The sequence below is a fragment of the Contarinia nasturtii genome, unplaced genomic scaffold, assembly GCF_009176525.2.
Source record: "Contarinia nasturtii isolate CC-2019 unplaced genomic scaffold, AAFC_CNas_1.1 Cnas_scaffold_810, whole genome shotgun sequence".
In the NCBI taxonomy this organism is placed as follows: Eukaryota; Metazoa; Arthropoda; class Insecta; order Diptera; family Cecidomyiidae; genus Contarinia; species Contarinia nasturtii.
Window position 1 is genome coordinate 1,385,582 of NW_022198157.1, and position 25,815 is coordinate 1,411,396.

The 25,815-nt window shown below is 34.9% G+C and overlaps 8 protein-coding genes and 4 non-coding genes across 15 annotated transcripts; 6 read left to right on the forward strand and 6 right to left on the reverse strand.

Annotated features, from left to right (window-relative positions):
• Positions 1-12: 12 nt before the first annotated feature.
• LOC116341866 lies at positions 13-2,966 on the forward strand. 2 transcript variants are annotated; one of them, XR_004201206.1, is made up of 5 exons: positions 13-1,130; positions 1,237-1,536; positions 1,614-2,223; positions 2,342-2,675; positions 2,837-2,964. XR_004201206.1 is itself a non-coding variant. In XM_031769191.1 (4 exons), the coding sequence occupies exons 1-4, from the start codon at positions 210-212 to the stop codon at positions 2,425-2,427; spliced, it is 1,917 nt and encodes a 638-aa protein (XP_031625051.1). In that variant the 5' UTR covers positions 13-209; the 3' UTR covers positions 2,428-2,966. The 2 variants fall into 2 exon arrangements, 1 of the variants encoding a protein (XP_031625051.1); XM_031769191.1 differs by having other exon boundaries at positions 2,342-2,966.
• On the reverse strand, positions 2,954-4,848 carry LOC116341867 (nuclear envelope integral membrane protein 1a). The gene is made up of 5 exons (XM_031769192.1): positions 4,626-4,848; positions 4,029-4,540; positions 3,615-3,955; positions 3,374-3,535; positions 2,954-3,300 (listed from the first exon to the last, which is right to left on the reverse strand). The coding sequence occupies exons 1-5, from the start codon at positions 4,681-4,683 to the stop codon at positions 3,159-3,161; spliced, it is 1,215 nt and encodes a 404-aa protein (XP_031625052.1). The 5' UTR covers positions 4,684-4,848; the 3' UTR covers positions 2,954-3,158.
• A 226-nt stretch (positions 4,849-5,074) lies between these two features.
• LOC116341868 (putative inositol monophosphatase 3) lies at positions 5,075-6,723 on the reverse strand. Its single transcript, XM_031769193.1, has 2 exons — positions 5,970-6,723; positions 5,075-5,901 (listed from the first exon to the last, which is right to left on the reverse strand). Exons 1-2 carry the CDS (start codon positions 6,493-6,495, stop codon positions 5,339-5,341), a joined length of 1,089 nt encoding a protein of 362 aa, XP_031625053.1. The 5' UTR covers positions 6,496-6,723; the 3' UTR covers positions 5,075-5,338.
• A 440-nt stretch (positions 6,724-7,163) lies between these two features.
• Positions 7,164-8,617, forward strand: LOC116341924 (transmembrane protein 17-like). The gene is made up of 3 exons (XM_031769335.1): positions 7,164-7,280; positions 7,456-7,679; positions 7,770-8,617. The coding sequence occupies exons 1-3, from the start codon at positions 7,199-7,201 to the stop codon at positions 8,013-8,015; spliced, it is 552 nt and encodes a 183-aa protein (XP_031625195.1). The 5' UTR covers positions 7,164-7,198; the 3' UTR covers positions 8,016-8,617.
• LOC116341923 (glycolipid transfer protein) lies at positions 7,716-13,789 on the reverse strand. Of its 3 annotated transcripts, none has more exons than XM_031769331.1 (6): positions 13,745-13,789; positions 9,568-9,870; positions 8,775-8,830; positions 8,577-8,695; positions 8,325-8,466; positions 7,716-8,255 (listed from the first exon to the last, which is right to left on the reverse strand). In XM_031769331.1, exons 2-6 carry the CDS (start codon positions 9,704-9,706, stop codon positions 8,115-8,117), a joined length of 597 nt encoding a protein of 198 aa, XP_031625191.1. In that variant the 5' UTR covers positions 9,707-9,870; positions 13,745-13,789; the 3' UTR covers positions 7,716-8,114. The 3 variants fall into 3 exon arrangements, with proteins under 3 accessions (XP_031625191.1, XP_031625192.1, XP_031625194.1); XM_031769332.1 differs by lacking the exon at positions 13,745-13,789 and adding an exon at positions 13,608-13,626; XM_031769334.1 differs by lacking the exon at positions 13,745-13,789 and adding an exon at positions 11,979-11,998.
• LOC116341922 (putative zinc metalloproteinase YIL108W) lies at positions 9,864-11,957 on the reverse strand. Its single transcript, XM_031769330.1, has one exon. The coding sequence runs from the start codon at positions 11,786-11,788 to the stop codon at positions 10,340-10,342; it is 1,449 nt and encodes a 482-aa protein (XP_031625190.1). The 5' UTR covers positions 11,789-11,957; the 3' UTR covers positions 9,864-10,339.
• A 2,717-nt stretch (positions 13,790-16,506) lies between the features above and the next one.
• Trnal-aag lies at positions 16,507-16,588 on the forward strand. The gene has a single exon. It is a non-coding gene; the product is annotated as a tRNA-Leu (tRNA).
• A 413-nt stretch (positions 16,589-17,001) lies between these two features.
• Trnal-caa lies at positions 17,002-17,115 on the forward strand. Its single transcript has 2 exons — positions 17,002-17,039; positions 17,070-17,115. It is a non-coding gene; the product is annotated as a tRNA-Leu (tRNA).
• Positions 17,116-17,370: 255 nt separating this feature from the next.
• On the reverse strand, positions 17,371-17,484 carry Trnal-caa. The gene is made up of 2 exons: positions 17,447-17,484; positions 17,371-17,416 (listed from the first exon to the last, which is right to left on the reverse strand). It is a non-coding gene; the product is annotated as a tRNA-Leu (tRNA).
• A 391-nt stretch (positions 17,485-17,875) lies between these two features.
• Positions 17,876-17,957, reverse strand: Trnal-aag. Its single transcript has one exon. It is a non-coding gene; the product is annotated as a tRNA-Leu (tRNA).
• A 989-nt stretch (positions 17,958-18,946) lies between these two features.
• LOC116342088 lies at positions 18,947-20,390 on the forward strand. Its single transcript, XM_031769579.1, has 2 exons — positions 18,947-19,079; positions 19,228-20,390. Coding segments are annotated over exons 1-2 (678 nt in total). The 5' UTR covers positions 18,947-19,077; the 3' UTR covers positions 19,904-20,390.
• Positions 20,391-20,948: 558 nt separating this feature from the next.
• Positions 20,949-24,941, forward strand: LOC116342064 (coatomer subunit beta). The gene is made up of 9 exons (XM_031769548.1): positions 20,949-21,119; positions 21,260-21,379; positions 21,509-21,738; positions 21,820-22,197; positions 22,265-22,741; positions 22,821-23,245; positions 23,309-24,126; positions 24,195-24,574; positions 24,642-24,941. The coding sequence occupies exons 2-9, from the start codon at positions 21,289-21,291 to the stop codon at positions 24,717-24,719; spliced, it is 2,877 nt and encodes a 958-aa protein (XP_031625408.1). The 5' UTR covers positions 20,949-21,119; positions 21,260-21,288; the 3' UTR covers positions 24,720-24,941.
• Positions 24,942-25,815: the final 874 nt, after the last annotated feature.

Below are 25,815 nucleotides of genomic sequence, written 5' to 3' on the forward strand. Positions count from 1 at the left end.
ATATTGTGCTGCCATGGATTGCGAAGAAGAGTATCGAGTGTACAAAAATCTGTGAGCTGGCGTCGCTTTTGTTTTTACACAAAGTGAAACTTGCCAATGAAGAGGCCATTTTGACGAACAACTGGAAATTTTTCGATGAAGGTGATGGTATCCACATAATTGAAGGATGCTTCTTTGCTGTGTTGCGCAAATATAAAGAAGAGAACGACATGGTGCCTGAATTTCGAGACATAGTCGAGGCATTGGACGGAGACAATCGGTTCGCATGGCCCAATAATGATTATTTTGGGAATCTTATGAGATATTTATTCCAACAACATGCACGAAATGCCATAACCAACCTCACCACACACGATGACAAACGACTTCGTGAGTACCTGAGATTGTTGGTGTGGGAACACAACGTCGACAATCTGGATCCAAACGACGTATTTGATGAACATGATGTCAACAATGCAGTGAAGTGGGCCATTGAAAGATACGATTCAACCAGAGGTGATGCGATTAGATTGGACAAACGGAATCGGTTGCTCACTTGTGTGCGAAATATTGGCGGACCAAAAGACGACAACATCGCAAAAGATACAAAAGAGAATTGGTTCGCGACGTTGCCAATGTGGCTTCACATGCAAAAAAAGATCGATGATTATCACAATTGGGTACAAAACAACCTCGAAAATATTCCGGCTGACATTGAGCTTCCCATAATCAAAAATCTTTCAGTATTACCAATTTGCACACATTTACGAAAGAATATTAAAATTGATGCCGATATATTGTATCGAATGATGTGTGAAACCAAAATCATCCCGTTAGATGAGTATGGACGCCAAGTTGATGGTACACATGTCTGTGAAAACAAGGTTCATTATTTCAATGAGATTTTCGACATGAACAAAATCAATGGAATATTGAACGCGAACAAAGAATTTCATTATCATGTTGTAACCGATGGTGTGTCAGCATCGATTTTATACGACGTATCGCGAAATACATTGGAACAGTTGGTGAGCGATGAACTCATAAAAAAGCGTTACGAAGATGGCGTTTACATCTACGAATTGGGAATCGATCCGGGCATGAAAACGTGGAACGCGACCGTTAGACGGCATATCGACTCCGGCAAAGAGGTATGTGTTTGTGATTTCTCAGTATGCATTTCATTTCATCGTGTGATTTATTCCATTCATTTTCTCTCTCTCTCTCTCTCTCTCTCTCACACACACACACACACAGATGAATTTCAAGACCAGCAGTAAGAAATATCATTACCTGACGAAGCAAGGAGTACGAAACCGAAAAGCGAAGCGGTGGACACGTGGGTTTGTCGCCTTTGAACAAAACGATCGAAATGACAGAACCCGTTATCCGCAAATGCCGAGTCCAAAAGGAGAAAATTGGAGAGACTATATAAGTCATCGCTTGAGGATTATGAAGAAAGCCATTGACGTGTATACGAGCGAAAGATACACCCGTCTACGATTTGATAAATATATCGAATCGAATCGAGTATGTGACAAGATTGCTGCCATGCTGGTAAGAACAAAACATAGATCATTTGTTGAATATATTTGATTTGTTAATAAGAAAAATATATTCTTGTGTCCAAATAGACAAATGGTAAGCCTTGCATAATTTTCTTGGGAGCGGCGAATATCTCACCCAACTCGCCGATAAAGATTAAAAAGAACATTCGCTGCCCTGGTAACCGGAAGCTGATTAAAAGTTTTAAGAAAATGCTGGGCAACGTGGTGAAAATGGTGAATGAGTTCCGAACGTCTCGACTGTGTGCACGCTGCTTCGAGCCATTTCCTTTGGAAACATTGGGTCATCGTTTCAAAGTGTGCGAATGGTGTGTGCCAGATAACAACGACTGGCCAGAAGGATTGAAACTACCCGAAAAAATCGTGACGATGAAGAGCAAACGAATGCTGCTATCGGAACGACAAGAATTGCGCGATGCAATGGTTGCGAATCCAAATCAAGCTGTTGGTTTTGTGTCAAAGGTCATTTGTTACCGAAAAAACTGGCGACAAAACGCGGCATACGATGCGGTTAACAACGTTGCTCAGCTACCAGGCATTATTCGCGACGAAAATGTCATCGATTTTACAGAGGATTACATGCTTCTTGATGATGACTTCTATGTCGCCGAAGAGGAAGCCATCCTGAACACTATTTGGCACCGGGACATTGCAGCTGCAAAGCTGATAATGTACAAAGGTAATTTATTCATTGAATTAAAATTGGATTCCGAATGAGAAAGTGATTGAAATTGAAGCATATAATACTATTTTGTTTTAATTAACAAATTTATGTGTGTTTTCTCTTTGTTGTCAAGGCCATTGTGGACTTTTCGGATTTGAGCTGCATCGTAACTTCACCGTTGAACGCCTCGTCTATCCAAGATGGATTCGAATCCACTAACGAGATAGAATTAAGATCGATGAATTTAAAATTTGAAACTAATTAATGTAATAGGATATTATATGTAGCTGGGTCGATTTAGTGACCCAGGTTCTATCGATAGAATTTAGAGGAAAGAATATGTATAGGTTGTTCTCTATCTATTCTATTTGATGTTCATAGAATAGGTATTGAATTCCTATGCCAATATTTTAGTCCTTCGATAATAGTTCATGGATAGATAGAGTACATTCGGGAAGAGTTTTCATGTAAGTATTTATTCACCGCATGGCAATTGGCATTGACTTGACCATAGTTTTTTGTTTGCTTCGGGAAGTCGTAATGCCAATCTCTATGTTTTGTGATTGCTATCAATTGGCATGAAATTTGACCCTCTTTAAATTGAGAACTACCATTTTTTCATTTGCAGATATGAAAAACACCCTAATTGTACCCGACTTACTTTCAAACAACCACCACCAGTATCATGACAATCTAACTCGTCAGTATGGATTTCATTACTCTGGTAATTTCATAATACCTTGACTGAATAAATTGAAAAAATGCCTTTTCTTTTTTTATTAATACATTTTTATCGTAACAAATGTTTAACGAACACCTTTTTGGGTTATTTTTTAAATTCTTAAACAGTAATTGACTCGAATTCTTATTGATTGGGGCAAATTTCGTTGAAATGAATGTGATTAGATGTAGATGTAAGTAGTAATGAGAGAAAATGAAATTAGTTGATTCTATTTGTCGGAGTCCGAATCGGTCATGAGATCGTCTTCATCGTCTGTATTGATTTCATAATCAAGTTCAATCTGCGTCGTTTCATATTCCAACATTTCATCGTCATTTAAATGTGACCCACCTTCAACGAATGATGCAAATCTGCACGAAAAATGAAAATAGAAAATATAATACAGATATAGAAAATATTCACAAAGAAGAAAAAAAAACGTACCGTTGTGGATCTTTCAAACGAGTCATCATTCGCCATGGTTTGCTTTCTGGACTGCTGCAAAATGCTTTAAGATCTTCAAGCGCTTTTGTTGTTTCCAAAACCGATTGGGCATGGAATTCATCGCTTGACAATAATCGTGGCTTGGGCGGAAATCGTCGAATCCTGTTTAAATTCCAAATTAATAAGTGAAAAATGCTTTCAATCAAATGTCTGCCATTTTCAAAGTTCAACAAAAACTTACCAAAATCCTTGAATTTTTCGTAAGAGAGCGAGTGGAAAATAATAGGTGGAGATCGTAATAATCATAATGCTCACCGACGCCTCGCGATAGTTACTCGAAAAGAATATCATAATATTGGCAGCAAATTGAAGACTCCATTTTATTAAATCTTTGCTGCGTTGATTTTTTGGCGGTCCCAATCGATAGCAGATGACGAAACTTAAAAATCCCGTCACAATGACATACCAGAACACATATGTTTGATAAACAAAGAGAATCGTATGCAAATTCTCCACGATCATTTGAATAAAATAGATACCCACAGTCCAACCCCCGATGAGCATTCCATACATGGCCGGTTTCTATCAATATATTAAAGATTTTTCATAAATTTAAAAAAAATTGCCCAATCTTGTGAAATACTTTTTCTTTTACCTTCGGAATTAATTTACTGCTAAAGTAAACGACAACCAAAAATGATGCGAAAACTCCCAAAAAGATGCCAGTAAGGTAGTAAAAAAGTGGCGTTTGACTCAATGTTCTTGCATAGAAGAAAAGAATTAAACCGACACCAAGTAGAATGATTTTTGCAAAGTCGATGCGTACAATGTTCAATTGAATGGTGTAATTGTGCGCTGTTTCAACGCCAACGCATGTTTGATTAAATGGATCGATTTTAATCAATTTTCGTTTACCAACGTTCATCATATTGAATGAAAAAATCGTTCGTTGATTTTCATAGTGGGTTCTAACTTCGTCCGGCGATTCGCCATCAAACTGTACAAAATCATCGTTATCGATGTTTATGCGAAATCTTAAACTCTGAAATATTGCCGCAATTGATTTACTCTGGCCGCGAAAACAATAAATTTGTAAATCCGGTTCGAATGAACCAAATCGTTTGTCCGACACATAAGTTTTGGTATCACCCGGCTCAAGGTAATGCACTGCAAAACGAAACAAAAATTGTTAGTAACGATTTGACGTTTTAAGGTTATGTTGAGTCATCTAAAAAAAGGTAAAAACTTTTACCGCTCGAATGCGAAGCACATATTGGTATCAGAAACCAAACAAAATACAGAAAATTCATGTTGAAACACAAATAAATCGTTCAATATTTGATTAAAAGTACAATTTGAAAACTAAAAAAAATGAACCAAACTGCGATTTTTCATGTTTTTTGTATATCAAGAGCTACTACTTGACTCTTCATATTTACTCGACTGTAAACGATGCAAGCGAATCGGTTGAACTGTCAGAATGCGAGTTTTTTTTTCTTCTTCTATTAGCACAGCTGTCAAATTCGCTGCAACTCAATGCAGTGGCAATATTCTATTTAAATATGAATGCAAATGATAAAAATAACCTAGACTTTATGTACTTTTTGTGCAAATTCTTTTTATTGATTTCTATTACATGATTTTGAGTTCAAAAAAATGTCCCAGAGATAAATGAACACCAAATAAAAAAAAAAATGAAAATTTTGTTCGGAAAAATTGTAAAAGCTGCCTACAAACGAATTTATTGAGTTCTTAACTTGTCTGAACGTCCACGATTACAAATAAATCTCTTAAATTTTATGGCAATACACAGCTCCACATGAATAAAAATCAAACATTCACTGTCCAGTGTTCACATATTAAATGTCCATTTGGTCTCTTAAAATTGAAGAGCACTTAATCCAATATCTTGTATGTTTTATTCGATTGAAATCACAAACTGTATTCACGCGTGAGCGAATTGATTTATTTCGAATTCGTTGATTTGATCATTTGCGAATGTTGTAAATAATCGTAAACTTTTCCTGCATAATACGGATGATTTCGTAATGAAGCAATGACACCATCCTTATTTACGAACGTTTGTGGATCGCGTTCATACAAAATCGGTTGGTTTTTAAGCGACGTCATTTGGCCATTGAGTGCACTCAATATGGCATTGCCAGCGCATAAATCCCACTTTTTAATCTCCGTCAAGTGAACGTAATTGGTTGCATTACCAAACACAACTTGCAACACTTTATAACCAGCGCCGCCCGCCAACTCGATTGGTGTATTCTCGCCAAATGACATTTTTATCAAATGTTCAACATCGCCTGAATGTGATCGAGATGCGATAATTTTTGGATTTTTTACAGCTGCCATTTTGTTGACTGGTTCATCTTTTACTTTTCGCAGCGATGCTGAAACAGCAACATCTTTCCACGCCCAAAAGGTTTTCTGCGAAAATGGATTGTGTATAACACCAATGACCGGTTCACCGCGAATCGCCACGCAAACCATTGTCGTAACATATTGGAATAGATTTTCTGTGAAAATCAAACAAAAGAAACTATTAATAAATCTGTCTTTTAATGGTTGGATTTCAACTGTTTACCTGTATATTCTTGAGTTGCATCGAGTGGATCGATCCAAATGGTGACATCATCAGCATTAACCAAGAAATCATCTTGCAGATGAATGTCTTCATCGATAACGGTTGGATCCAATTCAAAGTGGCTTGTCTCCGAACAGTCAGCATGAACATCTTCCTCCGAAATGATGGTCACTGTGCTAAACAGTCGTTTGAGTCCCTGTTCCATGACACAATGCGATTTGAGATCGGCATTTGTAAGCGGATCATTGGCACCTTCTTTTGTACGGCCTTTAGTTTTTGCATGAATATTATCAGCATCGGCCACCGAAAGCACTTCTAAACCACCATATTGAGCTGCTTGTATGCTACCGATCAATAATTTCCGTAAATCAACCTCATTTGGATTTCGTATGAGAAATCCATGCGATCGAAAACGATGTGAACCCATTGAATTATTGAATAACAAATAATAAAACACAATAACTACACATACACTTAAAATTAAAACGCCACATTTGTTAATTTTTACTGCACCGCTCAAATTCATCGTTATACCCAATGAGACTCATACAGATTGATAGTGGGAGAAGAAGAAAAAACAATATATAATTCGGTTCACGCTTAACTTTATGACTAAAACCAATGAGATTCTTTTTGTCTTATCTGTTTCATTTGTGGCTAAAAAATCAAACAGACACGTCGAATCATGTTTACATTACGATCTGACGACGTCTTTTTTTATTAAAACTTATATATCTTTATTGTCTCTGAACTGTCACACACATACACGCTCAGTGTCGATTCACACTCTGTATTTGTATCACTTGTGTACAATGATAGCGAAATCAAATGTCAAACACGAGCGAGATATATATTCTTTTTTTGAATTGTTTTTGACCGTTTTTTAATTTTATTTTTATTTTTGACTTTGATTGATGGCAAATTATCGTCGGAAGTTGTTACGCAAAATTCATGCTCCATGATTGGGGATTTTTCGCAGTCCAATAATAAATCAAGTTATTATTCAATATCAACCAATTTCATGATAATAATAAATATGAAAAATATATACATTGAGGTAATAAGTTATGTTGACTATAGGTTGCTATGGTAACGAAAAGTGTTTATTGCTTTGGAACAAAACAAATAAGGTTATAGTTGTCGATATCATTTCTTAGTGAATTTATTATTAATTCAAAAAAAAAAAAAACAAATAGAAAATTGCAGAATAAAAAAAAACAGTATTGAAAATGGCGGAAGCGATCTCCGTGGAAAGTACCACAGTGAAAGATAATCGAGTTGTATTTTTTGAACATCGTAATCGTATCATAGGTACTTAAAGTGATACTTTTTTTGCAGAAGATTTCTTCAAGATTTAAATCTTTCAATTTTGATTTCAACGTGTCTTTAAAATCTTTTAAACTCAGCAATTTGACATTAGAAAATGTCCGCCGCATTTAAATCTTATTTAAAATTGAATTCTCTTCTTTCTATTTTGAATCCACAGAAATTCCGAATAGTTCAAGTTTGTCGCTACAAATTATTTTATTCGTCAATGTTTACCTGTCGCCAATTTGGATTCTGTCTTCATTGCAGTTTTTTTACATGCATGCCTTTGATGAGTCAGGCAAACATAATACCATCATTTTGGGTGCGGCTCTATTTTTAATTTCAGCTCCCCTGGAAGTTGGCCGCCTGTACTTGGGTTATTCCGGGAACTTAAATGAAAAGGTTCCATTTTTTTTTCTCAAATAAAATGTGAAAATATTTCAATTTGTTGTGATATTCATTTATTTTCAAACACATTACATTCTTTAACAGATTGCCGATTTTGCTGGATTCTTAATTCTATCGCTATTCATACAGCAACCAATTGCAATTTTCTTTTTCTATATCGTGCATAAAGCGAAAGTGTTTTGGCTTCAGATCTATTTGCAGCTGTTGGTCGCAGCTTTGATATTCTTTGAAATCGTTATTGGCTACATTTCAATGCGACGCATGACCCGTTTAAAGGCACAACAATTCCATATTCTAATGTTAATCGAGCAAAGTAATAAAAATCGATAGACAATCACACATAAATAAAATTAATCATGGTAACAAAAATAAAATTATCTGAAATGAAAAACATTCGCACAATGGATCGTCGATATCGTGAGATTAGAACTAATTGCAAATCATCAAATTGACTTCGGACAAGTGAACTCGCATTGATTCCAAGAACTGGTCCAGTGCTTGCACATTCTCGCGATGAACGTCACCGGTGCCAATCAATTGCGAGCGATTTGGTAACACAGTGTAGATGAGCTGAAATCGGATGGAGAAAACAATAAAATGATAAACTGAACTGGTTAATCAGAGTCATCAAGAACATACCGAAAAAGATTTTTGGATGAGCCAGCTATGGTATTGCTTTAGAGTCACTGCATAAGCAGCTTCAATATGCTTTTTCAGATTTTCTTCGCAATTTTTATCTGCGACAACGTATGAAAAGAATTTTTCGATCATTTCGAGCGCTCTGCAAAAAAAATTCAAATTAGTGAAGGAATAAGGAAAGTAGATTTTTTTCTTATTTTTAAGCAAGAAACTTGAATTTAAAGAAATATAATGTATGGCGTGGATGCCTACCTTTTAAGCCATGTCAATGCATCTCTGGCACAAATTTGTACTTTGTCTTCATTGGATTTGAGCATATCGTCCAGAAACATATAGTCAATTTCATTTTGTACGTAAATTTTAAATAGTTTCTGCGAATAAATAATCAAAATAAAAAGAATTGAAAATTGATGTTGAAAAGTGCATCAATTATTCAAATATTTATCTTACATCGATATTTCCATTCATATCATAAACAACAGGTTTGAAAAGCTTGCCAAAGCTCTCTGAAAGTATGTAAAAAAAATGTTTCCAATAAAATGATATCAATCCAAAAAAAACTTCGTCAAAATAATAAATGTGATTAATTTCTTTTATGATTTAAAATATCTCGCAAAATTCAATGATTGGAGCAAGTTAATCAAAACAAAAGTGCGTCAGTCAATGTAATAATCATTCTCATATGCTAGTGTATCGATGGAAACCGTTGTCAGAAAGAAGATATTCGGGTCAAATACACAGAGTGCAATGAAACCCAACAAGTGCGATCTATAGTAATCACCTTGATATAGAAATCCACAAACCGATTTCATAGCTAGAAAAATATAGACCGAAATAGCAACGGTGAACGGTGTTGAACATGCATCAAAATTGATTTGATTATTAAAATAGACAACGCAATCAAATAGCCAACACAGAAAAGAAATAAATCAAGTTCATTCCAATCTTCCTTTCTTGTATTAGAAAAACAAATCGAAAAATCAATTAATTTTCATGAAACCATCGAACTCAAGAAATCTGAGCAAGAAAAAATCAGTGACATTTAAGAAAAAATGAAAATTGAATTAGGTGTCTTACAATCAAGCACATTCTTAATCAACTATGTATTTTGATGAGTCGAGCAAATGCTATTTTTAAATACATAAAAAATGTTGTTTTCAATGCACTTCAATGAAATGATATTCCAGTGTCAAAATTAACAAAAAAAAAAAAAAACGAAACATGCACACAAAATTGCACTTACCGATAATGCTTACAATTTCACGGGCTGCATTTAAAAATAGTATGGTTTTAACTTTGCCCTGTTCGTCGATTGCTTGAAATCCCTGTAGTTGCGTGAACATAATGCGTGGCTGTTCAGTTTTTCCCATTTTACCATTCATTTCTTTCGTTTCGTTTGAATCTTCTGTTTGCTCTGATATCCGAATGAAAATTTAAACCACCAAACCAACTTGATATATAACAATTTTGAACAACTACACAACACTCTGTTTCGACGTCTGAATTGGGAATGTTACCGCGCACCGTCGATTATACATTGAATTCACTGCAATAAGCCGATCAAAAACAAATGTCTTTGGTTATTGTAATGTGGGAGCGTGCGTATATACTTGTGTGAAAAAAAATGTAAACTTTTATCTATGCTTTTTAGTATCTTTGTTTATCACTACCACCTTAATGTCAAATCGTGTCAAAATGATGAGTTTTTTAGTGTTAGAAAGTTAAAGATAAAAGACTTATCACCGACGAGATAGACGTATCGTAAAACATTTATGATGATGTCGACTAGGTAGGCGAATCGAGACAGAGAGAAAAAGGGAAAAAGTGACCAATCCAATTGTTATGCACCTCGATTCTAATGTACACCAAGGAAAAGCAAATGATTGTCTGACACTTAAACCATGAAACTAATAATTGATATTTCGTTATCCAAATCGCTTATGAGACACATTTTATGAGTCGTTATTTTGTCATCACACATCTAATCTAGCGTACAATCGAATGTCTAGCACTCATTATGAGCTCCATTTCATAATATGACCATTTTTATCTATGGCAATCAAATCATAATTTTGTTCAATTACATTGCCGGCAATTGTAAAATTGAATGGGTCAGCGACGGCAGCGGAGGTGGCAGAGCAAACATCAAATCGATAGTATTGCATGCACATTCCGCTTTCTTTGGACCGTATTTCAACCAATGCCAATGGCAACATCGATTCGATTATCTTTCGTTTGCTATCATATTGAATGCTTGACGATGATGTTTCCGTTTCATCAGTTTGATTAAACCATTTGTGGGCATTTAACATGATGGCACAATTTTCGGTTAGAAATGTTAAATCGTCATTACGTCGACAGTGATAATTGGCTAGAATTGGATTGCTTTTTTTTATTGTAGTTAAACGTCGATTGTTTGTTATGCCGCCCGTGCTGATGTCTTGTTTCAAATTATTTGAACACTTTGATATCTGTCGCCGTGGTAAATCACGTGGATTTTTTTCTATCGTAAACATGCGATTTACATAATCAATATCGTTGCCCATAACACCGTCGCGTGAATGTCCCAAGTCGAAAATATGACCAATTTCATGGGTCAATGAACCCAATGCAGTAGCATAACAACCACCAATGGAATTCCGTCCATTGCTATCATTCATCAACAGTTTACCGTCGACAAGTGTATCATCTTGAAAACATCGTTGAATTTCAGCGAATTTCATTGGCCATGCATGCATTGTGCCACTGCCAAAAAGTGCCACATCTCCGCAACCGAGAGCTGTATTCCCTTTAATCGTACCATTTTCACACAATGTACTGGCCAATATGCCGAAATACTTGTACCGATGTTGGGTGTCGTTCTCTTGTGCTAGAATCTCTTTGGCATGATGTTTCCACAATTGATTTTGATCCCATTGTCTTGCCTCTGCAATCGATAAACTACTGTAGAACGGTACACATTTGACAAATTCGAATGTTTTACGTGCGAATCCATTTTTGGTCATCATTTCGGCGTACAAACATTGCACCATTCGAATGGCCAAATTGATTTTTTCACATGCACATTCGATTGAATTGTCTGCATTGTTTTTTGTTTGAAAATGACCATCATGATTTTGACAAATGATATAAAAAATACGCAACAAATAGTGTGGATTTTTACGTTGATTGAAAACCAATGCGATTGCATTTGTAACACAACAAAATTGAAATGTGAGATGATTCATTCCAGGCGCCAGTTCAACGGCTACTTTGAACTTGCCGTCAGTCGTAATTTCGGCACTTTCAATGCAGCTCGTTATATTTTCATTGTCAATTTGCAGATGAGTCACACCCATGCGATGATTATAATTGATAATTTGGCCACGAATTAAAACAATCGAATACGTGAATTGATCGTTTGGTTTTACATTCAAAAATTGAATCACTGGCCCTTCACGGGCATTGTGCTTGCCACAAAACATTCTTTACAAACTTTTTGAATGGCAAAATTTATTCACATTTTTGGGAACGTGGTAAATTTTTGATAGGAAGTTAAAGGGAAAAAAACTATGTCAACATCTAATCGCAGCAATTTGTTTAATTTGCTGATCTAATTTTGTGAAATATGACACACACAATAACAATGCGTACGAGAGAAGAAAAAAAAACAACTATCGTAAATAATGTGACGCATGAATCCAAAATGTTGTGATTTCGCCTCTCTTTAATATAGAGACAACTGTCAAAATGGCTCTGATATCGCGTGTGGCGAGTGAATTGACTGTTTCTTTTTGTCATATGCGGCAGTAAAATAATGCAACGAGAGAGAGTAATATGACGCAGAGCATCGACGGTTTTTGTTTTCATACCTACAGGCACATCAGTGTGTATCAAATTTAAGGCGTAGCTAAGTCAACTGTGTTGCCAATAAAGTCACCGCTTTTATTTTTATTTTCATAATAGTTAAAATATTTTATGATTTTTTTCTTTTGAAAATCGATTAAATGGCAGCGATAAGGCGCGTTTGGATTTTCAATTGGCTTATTAGTCACTTTATTGAGGCATGCACATTTGTTTACCGTATGGAAATCAGACACTTTTTCAATACAAAGTGCAAGCTATTGATCGGCAATTCGAGTGACGTTTGGTCCGTAAACAATGAACATGCAACGCACTTTTTGCTTGCATGGATAAAATGAGTTCTCTCTCCCGCTCTCCCTGTCTCTCTCAACGTACTTCTTCAATCGACAATAAAACAAAGAAGAATTGGAATCAGCGGAAAGGAACACCGTTTCTAAATCAAAACAGTCAATTCAAGGTTGCGATTATAATTCCGTTTCGAACATTATTTGTTGATGCGTTCGGATCACTTGTTATGAAAATGGTTACCCGTGCCAGCGGCGCTTTCCAAATCGCAATTCGATTTAAATTATTTGCAATGAGCAAAATAGAAGCAGAAATAACGTTATTATCTTGTTGCTAAAGTGAGTTTGGGCTACGATCATGGCATTCCCAGTTTTTGGTTTCATTTTAATTGAATACAATCAACGGAAAAATATTTAAATCTCTATCATAAGCTACTATCACCAAATGAGTGTGTTTGCAAATGCTGATTTTTGTTCACTATAGGCCATCCTAATCGCATTTTTACTGTTCCTATAAATTAGATTAAAAACTGAACTTTGAACATGAATGCAAATTTGATGATTTTGCTAGGTGTCAAATTTGCGTTTTTTATTAAGTTGTCTAGCGAGTAGTGTAGACTATCTATACGTACAAAAACATCATGACTGATATGCGACTGCTTTTTTTGTGTAAATTACAGATTGCCTGAAAGGCTGGGCAGATAATTGAAATCCGTACAGAAATAACTGCCACGTTCGCACAAATAAAATGAACAGAGTTGTGAATTTATTTTCTATCATTTCATCTCAACGTTGCAATCAACGACACTATAACAACATTGCGATACATATTGTTCGGCGTGGCATACCAAACAATGTGTTAACTTCAGCACACATCAATTTCGAACAGTCCCAAATCTCATTTGCAATATCAGTAATAGCGCTCCCATTTTTCCTTAAAGCCGCTTAAAGCATATTTCCATATCTTGTTCTATTTTTTCTCACGTATTACACATGCATCTGTGATACTTGTTTACTTCATGATTTATTGAATGGATTATCAACAAAGTAAGAGAGAGAGAGCTGTAGTTCAGGGTAACAAGGCCTGAATAAATGCACAATGTAAATCTATTTCAATTTTAGAATGGAATAAACTTAGATTGACCGATTTAAATACCATTTTAATTGTTTTCGCTCCTCGGAAACTAACTCAACGATAAGATATCAATAATTATTTATAATCTCATTTTTTAGCAAAATTCTCTAAATAGTTATTTTTGCACAGATAAAATACAAATTTTCAATTTTACATACACTGCAAATGAAACAACACCACCCGAAACGAACGTGTCGTGCTCCATACTGACGAAAATCTTTCAATTATCGCTCTCATTAAGTACATGGTTATCATGCAACAGTTTCATAATGATGATGTTTCTTAACCGCTTCTTGAAATGCGAAAATGTGTCCAAAATATGATTTACACAGGGTTTGTTTTTCAATAAACCAAAGAATAGCAATGTCAAGGTCCTTATTCATCTTTATCAAATCAGCTGTGGTTTTATACTCATAAAATTTAGTTTAAAGCGATAACGTCTAATTTCCAAAAAAAGCTACGTTCAAACGTTGTTTGAATACGAAAAAAAAATCATTATGCTTCAATTTATGAGCAGCACCAATGACGATTGTCCAGTAATCAGTTCAGTTAAGTTCATTGTTCCGTTGAATACATGTTACGCGTGTGACGAAGATGTAACCAAAATCAAATTGAAAATGTTCAATTAAAGAGTGTTAACACTCTCGATAGCCGTACAACCCAAAAGTTGAGAAGATCAACAGCCTATCGATGCATTCATTCACTGTGTTATATCAAGTGTCGAAAAAAAAACGGTTCAAAATGAAATAAAAAATGTGAATGCACTTGGGGCCGGTTCAAATTTTAAAAACTCGTAAAATTATCTTCAATGGTTTTTGTTGTTGCTTTTGCCGCTGTCCGATTACCAAATTTAATGATGCCCCTTTATCGGTGGAGTTTTATTCATTTTTGGTTAATTGATTGAATTATTGCACTGGTCCATATCAATTGGTGGCGCGTGTGAGATAAACAACAAAAAAACACAGCCAATGTGAATCTCACACCAGACTGTTTATAGGAGAACAAAATTGATACTAAAATTAACATTTTTGCATTGTCGTTTTCGAGAAATCCAATTCAGGAACAAATGCCAGTTGCTTAAAATCGCACATTTTCATACTGCTATTATTATACAAATATTATGTATAGTGGCATTAAGTCACTCGATACGATTATTTGCTCCACTGTTTAATAAAAGGGAAGATAAGACTGACAGTCTGACAATATCGTGGCTTTCAATTGAAATGTACAAAAGGTGACATTCTAATTCGTTTTAAATCGAACACGTGCATTCCTCAGCACAAAAAAAAAATGAAATAAAACCAAAATTCACGACGCACATTTTTCAATTACCGCCTCTGCGAAGATGAGATTAAATGCTGTAAATAGAGAAAAACCTCCAATGGCGCAGACAAACAATATTATATCATCTGAGCAAATTCAATTATTTCAGTTGAAAACAGGCATACAAAAATGTAATGGATGACATAAAAACAATATTTTTTTTCTATAAATAGGTATTTGCGATAATTTAGTCATTTTTAATTATTTTATTTACATCATCTTTTTTTGTCGATAATTTGTCCGTTAAAATGCCACCCAAATTGATTTATCAACGAAATTGTATTGGTCGAAGCTTTTGGAACGGTTTTGTTACCAGAAAGTGGAATTATTAGCTTTCAACTCAGTCAGTGGACACAAAACATACATGAACGTCATCAATCACATCCAATCACTTCGAATCTTTATTTCCTACAATGTTTGTATCTCGTGATTTGCATTCCAATGAAAATAAAAACAAATGTCTTTGTGAATTTTCCTTTCACAATTTATGCAAAAATTGAGATAATTGATCGATAAGATCAATTTATCTCGTTTTTCCTATCATTGAAAATGTTACCTTTTTCTATTATCACTCTTTCTCTTATCGCCCTTTTTCCCTTTCCCTGTAAAGGCCGGAAAATGTATAATAAGGCTAGAAACGAAACCAAATAAGGAAGAAAAACTGTATGAGCTATTTTTAGCTAAATTTTCGCTCTGATTCATTTTGTAAATCGAAAATATTAATGCGAAAATACAATGTAGTGCAATAATGACTTTTTTTTAATCATCGCCAATAAATTAAATTAGAAAGATAATCATCGATGCGAGATTAATTTTTGATGCAATATTTTCGTTGGGAATTAACAATTTGAAAAATAAAAACAATAAGCGTAGACTTTGCGTCGTAATAACCATTAATGCAATATATGAACATTTCTTAGGCGCTAAAAAGAAATAAAAACGCTTGCAAACAGAGTGAAGATTATTAGTTGTCATGCGATAACTGCAATTATATGAGGTTTTGGTTTCTGTTTTCAATTTGGATTCATGTACACGCATATCAGTGCCAATTGTTTTTCTTCTCTCTTTGCCCATTAAAAATTTATTAATAATAAAATTTATACAAAAATAGTTGGATTGCTTTGCATTGCACACAAATCAAATGGTTCTTTATCATTATCATTATTTCCCATTTCCAATAAACTATACACTAAAGACTAAACTAAATCAATTTTGATGAGTTTTTTCCGTGTAGTGTTATGATTAGCGATATGCCATGAAAACGTATAATTTGTACCACATATTTTACATGCATTTTCAATTACGGCCATTACGAATGATTTTTCAATATCACACGAAAAATTAAAATCACCATTAAGATTCTTTATCAAAGAATCAATCCATTAAATGAGCAAAAATGTTGTAGTGATCATGTTGTCGAATATTTCTTCGAATTTTTCATTGGCCTTATTTTCACTAATTATGCGCGACAGAGAATGAAATACACATGGATCGGTTCACGTATGCTTATTTTTAGATACATCTATTCACATTACGCTACACTGTAGTAACGCGAATGCTGCCCACTAGACGCGACTGTGTAGCGCAACAAGCACGGGGTAACGTGGCCGAGCGGTCTAAGGCGCTGGTTTAAGGCACCAGTCTCTTCGGAGGCGCGAGTTCGAATCTCGCCGTTGCCAAAATATTTTTTCCATGCTATTATTCTTTTTTGTTTTTTATATTTTACACTGTAAGGAGTTTCATTGATACATAAAATTCACATGTTTCGAAATAAGTAAAAATATATACCATTTTATTGGTTGTTCAGATTACACAATTCAAAATATGCTGAGCACGAGTTATTGTTGAAATTCAACAGCTGAATGTATATTTGTTATTCAACGTACTTCGAATGTATTTAAAACAAATTTTAAAATTATTCTATGAAAGAAATTAATAATTAAGGAGTACATATTTTTAAAAAATGAAATTTGAAAATGTAATTTCATTTAACTCAATGATGATTATATAAATTAAGTTTAATTTCATTCTAATGTCTTTCCTCAAATCAACGAGAACTTTGCGCCGCTATTGAACAGCTTAGAATTCATATGTCAGGATGGCCGAGCGGTCTAAGGCGCCAGACTCAAGATTAATCGTCTTGCTCATTAAAAGTGAGTCTTCTGGTCCACTTCTGTGGGCGGGAGTTCGAATCTCCCTTCTGACAATATTTTTTTTGTTTTTTTTTTTACTTTTCTATTTTCATGCATTTTGAATATAAAAAGGAAGTATTCGAATTGCTGATAAAATCAAATTGTTAATTATTTTCATAAATTGTGTAAAAAAGTTATTTGAAATGTAAACATATAAAACATCATTAGTTAATGAATTTTCACGTGACAATTCAGTACTTATATACGAAAAATATTTGGGAAAAAAGTAACAATAAAAAAGTTATAAAAAAAATGATGAAAAAAATGTTTGTCAGAAGGGAGATTCGAACTCCCGCCCACAGAAGTGGACCAGAAGACTCACTTTTGATGAGCAAGACGATTAATCTTGAGTCTGGCGCCTTAGACCGCTCGGCCATCCTGACATATGAATTCTAAGCTGTCCTATGTCAATGCAAAGCCGTCGTGGATTGAATGTTGAACAAAACTACAAAAGATAACAGTTAATTGTTGCACAAAAGAACCATACGATTTATTATAATCCATGTTTATATGAGAAAATATCTTTTACGTACAGAATTAAGTATTACATAAAATGAAAGATATTTGTTGAATTTTTTTTAATTTAATTTAAAAATTTAAGTTTAAGCTCTCAGTAAAACTTGAATGAATGTAAAAGTATTTCAAAATAAAAGATATTATATTTGTTGGCTACTCAATACAATAATATAAAATATGGATTTTTAAAACATGACCGTTTTGGCTCCGAATGGAGTCTGATTGATAAAATGATAATCGATTTGGCAAAAAAGTTGTTGGCAACGGCGAGATTCGAACTCGCGCCTCCGAAGAGACTGGTGCCTTAAACCAGCGCCTTAGACCGCTCGGCCACGTTACCCCATATTTGAGGCGCCGGTTTTCGCCGAATCCGAACTGCTTTCCACCCACAATTTCTCACGGAAATAGAATACCGTTTTGGCTTTTTCTGCTATCGCATTTATTTAAGGAGAAATCTATCAAAATTAAACAATTCCTATGCAAACTGGACGTAAATGTTCGTAATCAATGTTGAACTCTTTTGAAGTGTTTTGTTACAAATGCATGCTTTCCTCACATGTTCATGTGAAAATTTCATCTTATCTATGTGGTTGCTATCAGCTGTGTCACCAATTAAGGTACAGTCTTTTACGGTAATAATAGCATAAGGTAGTAAACTGAAACTGAAAAAATGTAAACAACACTATATTGATAGACTAAATCATATTTTATTTTGAATTTGTGGCACGCTTGTTTATTGTGATATTTTATTTATTTTTATTATGTATTGACGACACGTATATATATATACAAAGAACGCAGATTCAGATTTTACTGTTTCGATGCAAGAAAAAAAATGTTGATTACGATGCCTCGTGTATGGGATAAAGAAGCGATTAGCCGAAAGAGCATAATAAGAAGAAATAGAGACCAATAAAAGTGCTGCGAATATCATTCGAACACATTCGATTTAAATCACAGTGATTGGTGTGTGTGTGTGTTTTTTTTAATTCGCGTATTCGTATGTGTCTCCCGAGCCGAATGTTTTGTACACATAGTTAAATGTGATGCGATTGCAATAAAGTGCAATATAACCACCAAAGCGCCAATTGGGTGATCGTTTGTGTCTTGTTTCGTTTCTTTATACACTTTTGTTCGGTTAGCCGATTCTCTTTTTTTGTTGTTTCGATTGAGTCGAAACATTTGATTTATTTACATTTTATGTGTTATGAATGTTCGTATGCGCCAGCGCTGTTTGCGATGATTGCGTGATCGCAACCACCGGCTTAACAGCAACGAGTATAAGAGAAACACCGTTGGCTCCAATTGAATCAGTTGAAAAAGTGACATGAAATTGATCGCATCAATTTTACTTAATTTTTAACTTTGTTTTGAATGTGTTTTGCGCAAAAGCATTTCCAACGTTCAGATTTAGCTCATTTTATGTACAACACAAGTATTCCACCAAAATAGAATCGAAAATGTTAGTATTATTTTTTCTCTCTCTCTCTCGATAAAAGCTATTTATTGTTGTTCATTTTTTTTTCAATTAAAACTAAAATGTTTAAAAAAAAAATATAAATGAGAAAAAAATTTGCTAAACATAAATCTCAAACCATTTTATTCTGCAGGCATTTTGGAAGATTATCAAGTATTTCTTGGATGAAAAAATGGTTGCTAGTTATCGTGCTGTTTAGTGTGATTACGTCGTTGTGGGCCCAACCAGTGAAAGTGAAGGATGGCATCAGTGGATTTGGTCTGAGGAAAACATGCGGACGCGATTTGGTAGCAAGAGTTGATCGGATATGTCAAAGTCGTGGCGGCCATATGACATACACAGACACTTCTCGTCGATCTCGTCGAATTCGTCGTGGCATCGTTGCCGAATGCTGTACAAATAAATGTGCTGATCATCATCTGTACGCATACTGTTCGAATGACAAATATAATACTAAATCAAGTGAATCGATCGAATCACCCGCTTGGCCGAATGACATTTTGGAAGTGGCCGATTCTCAAGTAAAGCCAATTTTACAAGAGGTTAATTCTGGAATGAATGCAGAAATGATTACCGAATCGCTGCCGCTTAGTGATGGTGAAGTTACCTCAGAAAATCCAAGATACCATGATGTTTTAGTGAATGGCAATGTTGACACAAAACTTGTCGATCGTATTATAAAAACATTGCCACGTAATTTTAACGAGTATCAAGTTGGAACCGTTCCCCCAGAATACCAATTACCTGTCTCGGTAAAAATGTCTCGTTATATACCATCACGAGTTCGCATCAACTCAAATTATTATTGAGAAAAAAAACGGATAATTAAATCGCTGCCTCATTCATATTTTGCGTGATTCAATCCATCTTCATCGAGTAAAAGGCTGTGTGTGTGTTTGCTAACATACCAAGCACCGAAATCACTTTCATTCTTCGAACATACCCAAGTTTTGTGATATTCATTTTAAGTTACATTCTCTTTATTTAAATCCATTATTTACGTGATATTTATTGATAAGAATAAAGCAGAGACAAATTGAAATAAACATTTAATGGACCATCGATCAAAGAAGTAATAATCTAGTCGCTCGTCATTGCATAGAAAAACAAATTCCACTCATTTATTATCAAATTGAACGAAAAACATTCAGAAGCTGTTTCGTTCTTTTGAAGCAGCCAATCTCTGCCACGATTCAATTTTAAAGAAAAAAAAATGTTCTCAAATTCGCCAAATGCGCTCAAGTTATTACATTATAATTGATCGCACGTAAATACCATGTAAAATATAGACTTAATACGAATTCGTTTTAATTTATGTTCCAATTTATTTGTTTGACTAAGATTTAGCAAAAAATATTTTTGTTTGTAATGAAAAATAAAAGAAAATACAAATCACTGTTACATTAAATCTTTAACATTTTGTCTATTTTTTGCTGTTTATTTGAAAAAGTCAAAAGTTTTTTCTTCAATTATCTAGGTGTTATTCTTGGCCACAATCATCCAAAAAGGTGAAAATGTCGCAAAAGTTACACGAAATCTGCAAATTTCTAACCTACTTATCTTCGTACGATGGACAAAATGTTTGGTAATTTTATTAAGTTCATCAAAGTAAATTTTTGTCGCCAAAGGAATTTGGTCTGATTTCTCATTTCGATTCAATCATTTGTTCTTCCTGCTTCTTCGTTTGATTTCAATTTCAATTGAATTTTGAAAATGTAACGCCATCTCCACTCTCAATCGTCAATCACAATTCCGGCAAGACACAAGACTCATAACATTTGATAAGTACGCGTGAATGTGTATTTGTGTGTATGTTTCAATGCATTTTGACAGATGACACGTAGCGACTATAGCTGATTTGTACATTTATACTTTTGCGAAACAACTCGACGGGAAAGAAATTTCAATTTTTGTTAAGAAATAAAATCGCTGTTTACAATTCTTTTAGTTTTTCTGTGTCGTTAAGTTTCATTTTTCGAAACACTTACAACATTGTGAAAATTATTTGGTGTTTATTATAATTTGGTACGTGTAGTTTCCATACGATATATTCCACGACGTCTTCCTGTGTCGAAACCCAGTGACGACCCACCGAAAAGAGTGTACACAGTTTCTTGTCGATTTTTAAATATTTTGCTTTTGTTTTTCTTTCGATTTAATTTCAGTATTTGAAAGAGCAGATTTAATAGCAAAAATGGCACTCTCCGAATCTCAGTGTTATACCATCATAAATACACCCGAATTATCGGATGTTTTCAATGAAATGAAAATTAAGAAAGATTTGGGTAAGTACGTGTATGTGTGCTTCAAAAAAAAAGATTTTCTTCATCTTTGTTATTTAATTGAATTAAATCCATAAATACGGTTCTCTTTAATGCCAACCTAAAAAAAACTAAACTTTTCGCATTCAACAGAGCAAGGCGATGAAAATGTACAAATCGATACGTTGAAGAAAGTGATTAAGCTATTGTTGAATGGTGAACGTTTGCCTGGCTTATTGATGACCATCATTCGATTTGTGATGCCATCACAAAATCATACTATCAAAAAGTTGTTGCTCATTTTCTGGGAGATTGTACCAAAAACAACGCCCGATGGCAAATTGATGCAAGAAATGATTCTCGTGTGCGATGCATACCGAAAGGTTGGTACTATTTTGACGTGGAATACCACGTCTCGTTTTTTTTTATTTCAAATTTGTCTAAAATAAGATTTTATTGTTCAGGATTTGCAACATCCAAATGAATTTCTGCGTGGATCGACGTTGCGATTTTTGTGCAAATTGAAAGAGCCTGAATTGCTTGAGCCACTCATGCCGGTGATTCGTGATTGTTTGGAGCATCGTCATTCGTATGTGCGTCGTAATGCTGTCCTTGCTATTTTCACCATTTACAAAAATTTCGAATGGTTGGTACCGGATGGACCCGAACTCATTGCCAACTTCCTTGATACACAACAAGATATGTCATGCAAACGTAATGCATTCTTAATGTTATTGCATGCCGATCAAGATCGTGCACTGAACTATTTGGCATCGTGCCTAGATCAAGTCAATAATTTTGGTGACATTCTGCAATTGGTTATTGTGGAATTGATCTACAAGGTAAGCGTCGAAGTGTAAATAAGAAGTTTTGAGCGTACCGTAAAGTAAATGTATTTCCGTTTTTCAGGTGTGTCATGCAAATCCAAATGAACGTTCTCGATTCATTCGTTGCATTTATAATTTGCTCAATTCATCGTCGAATGCTGTTCGATACGAAGCGGCCGGTACATTGATTACATTGTCAACCGCTCCAACGGCCATCAAAGCAGCGGCCAGCTGTTACATCGAACTCATCATCAAAGAAAGCGACAATAATGTTAAGTTGATCGTTTTGGATCGTTTGATTGGAATCAAAGAGAATGAAAATACCGAACGTGTTATGCAAGATTTAGTTATGGATATTTTACGTGTGCTGGCCGCACCCGATATTGAGGTACGACGTAAAACATTAAACTTGGCCATGGACTTGGTATCGTCGAGAAACATTGAAGAGATGGTACTCGTTTTGAAGAAGGAAATTTCCAAAACGCACAACGTCGAACATGAAGACACCGGAAAATATCGACAATTACTTGTTCGCACATTGCACAGTTGTTGCATTCGTGTAAGTTAGGACTTTTGTCTCCTTCAATCGTACCAATAATTTTTTAATGGTTTTTTTTTTCTTTCAAAACAAATTCCAGTTCCCAGATGTTGCAGCAACTGTTATTCCAGTTTTATCCGAATTCCTATCCGATACAAATGAACAAGCTGCTACAGATGTGCTTGTTTTCATTCGCGAAGCCATTCAAAAATTTCCAAATTTGCGTGCATTGATTACGGAGAAATTGATCGAAACATTCCCATCGGTTCGTTCGGTGAAAGTTCATCGTGCCGCCTTATGGATTCTTGGCGAATACATCAATAGCAGCAAAGAAATTTTGGAAGTGATCGATGTGGTGAATCAAACCATTGGCGAAATTCCAATTGTCGAGGCCGAACAGCGTAAATTGGCTGGCGAAGAAGAACAAGACGATCCAAATAAACCAGCCAATTCAACTGCATCGGCAAGCACGAAAGTCACTTCGGATGGCACCTATGCCACTCAAAGTGCATTCAGTGTTGCACCGTGAGTATTTCCTAACGCATTTTTACATTTCCGATTTTCACCGTTTTTCCTTGCTTCACACAGAGTTGCGAAGAAAGAAGAGCGACCACCATTGCGTCAATATTTGATGGACGGAGATTTCTTTGTGGCAACAACATTAGCTACAACATTCACCAAATTGGCATTGAAGTATATCGAATTGGAGAAGGATGCATCAAAGCAAAACCATGTATGTGCTTCAATAATGCTAACCTTGAGCGCAATATTGCATTTGGGTCGATCGGGCTTTTCGTCCAAACCAATCACAAATGATGATGCTGATCGTATATTCGTATGCTTGCGTACATTGAGCGAACGTTCGCCGGAAATTGTAGAAATATTCAAGGTCTTGTGCCGTGATGCATTGGCCAAAATGCTTGAAGCACATCAAACGGAAGAGCAACAAATGATTAAGGATAAACAACAGAAAGCGGTTAAGATTCAAGCCGATGATCCAATTACATTCTCACAGCTGTCGAGCGGCAAGGATAGCTTTTTGGGTGAAAATGTGTTCGAATCAAGTTTGAATCAAGCATTGGCCGGCACAAAATCTACTTCAATTGTTGATGTTGCATCGCCAAATAGTAAATTGAACAAAGTCACTCAATTGACTGGTTTCTCGGATCCAGTTTATGCTGAGGCTTATGTGCATGTCAATCAATATGATATCGTTTTGGATGTATTGGTGGTGAATCAAACCAGTGATACATTGCAAAATTGTACATTGGAATTGGCCACATTGGGCGACTTGAAACTGGTCGAACGACCACATCCAGTGGTTTTGGCACCACACGATTTTTGCAACATCAAAGCCAATGTTAAGGTTTCTTCCACTGAAAACGGAATTATTTTTGGCAATATTGGTGAGTTTTGCACGGGACATTTTTTAACTATTTCAATCATTTGCTTAATATCACATTTCCTATTACAGTTTACGACACCACAACCACATCAAATGTCGTTGTTTTGAACACGATACACATTGACATCATGGATTATATTATGCCAGCCTCATGCACTGACACCGAATTCCGTCAAATGTGGCAAGATTTCGAATGGGAAAACAAAGTGTCGGTCAACACAACATTAACCGATTTGCACGAGTATTTGAAACATTTACTAAAATCGACCAACATGAAATGCTTGACACCAGAGAAAGCATTGTCTGGCCAATGCGGTTTTATGGCTGCCAATATGTATGCACGCTCGATTTTCGGTGAAGATGCATTGGCCAATTTGAGTATTGAGAAACCATTGGATGATCCAAACGCTGCGGTAACCGGACACATTCGCATCAGAGCCAAGAGCCAAGTAATGTTCAATTTGTTTTATCATTTTATTTTTATGAATTTTACACATTTATTTTTCGTTTTTTTAGGGTATGGCATTGAGCCTAGGCGATAAAATCAATTCAACGCAGAAAGCAATTCCACAAAAGACCGTCGTTGCCGCCTAATGATGTGGTTATCTATTCGTTGATAATTGTGTTTTTTCCGAAAGAAATATTTCGAATCATTTAGTCTTATTGCATTAGATTCATTGAATCGATTAGAATTTAAGAATGAAATTTATTATTATGAAGTATATATGTTCGCATTCCCAATAAAATGAATAAAAAATGCCACTATGTATGAATATCTGATAAATAAATGAATAAAGTGAGCTAATTTACATCGTATTTTTAATGATAATACAATGTCTTCGTAAAAACCACCAGAAGACTCTCAGGAAAATGTAACCAAATTTGAGAAAAATATATAATAGGTGAAATTTCAAACTTTCTGGCCCACCAGCGAATCAAGATGAAGGGGAATTTACATTTTTTAGTGGAAACCGGTCTTGAGACATATGAATTTTAGAAAATTTATTGAAGTCAAAACAAATAATAATGATTATGAATCATCAAGAAAAGTTTGCAACTTATTTGACTCTGTGTTTTTGCCAGCAATTCGTGGCATCGGCATTATGTTTGCATATATCGGATCGATTTATTGTTATCGGTAACTATTTTGGAAATTGTGCGAAACCTGGGGAATGTTGGATACGTATTGGCTACTTTCGATACAATAACAGTTTCTCGTAAATAAAACGTAGTAAGAACTAAAAATACTACGTCTTTTTTGGTTCAGGAAAGTCTAGTTTTAAGATCTGTTCTGCATTTATTTTTAAAATTGTTATTGAAATGTCTTGCATATTATTTTACAAAATTAACACTACCGTCCTGCTTTTGTTGAAAACTCCATGAATAAATAATAAATTTAAGATCGTCCATAGTTGCCATAGTCAAAATTAGCTCGATATCCTTTTTCAGTATATGCAGATGAAGTATCTTTTTTAACTTCTGGACCTGTTTGACAGTTTACGCAACTGCTGACCATATTTTTGATTGCAGTACCAACACCTGAAGAGCTTTTCTTGTCCTTTTTTTGTTTTTCAATGTTATTCTTGTCGTTTTTTTGTTGTTTAATGTTATCGCCAGCTTCAACGCTTGAAATAATGAGCTGTTGCAAAGAAAAGAAAATTCTTGTTAAAATTCAAAGTTTTTGATAATA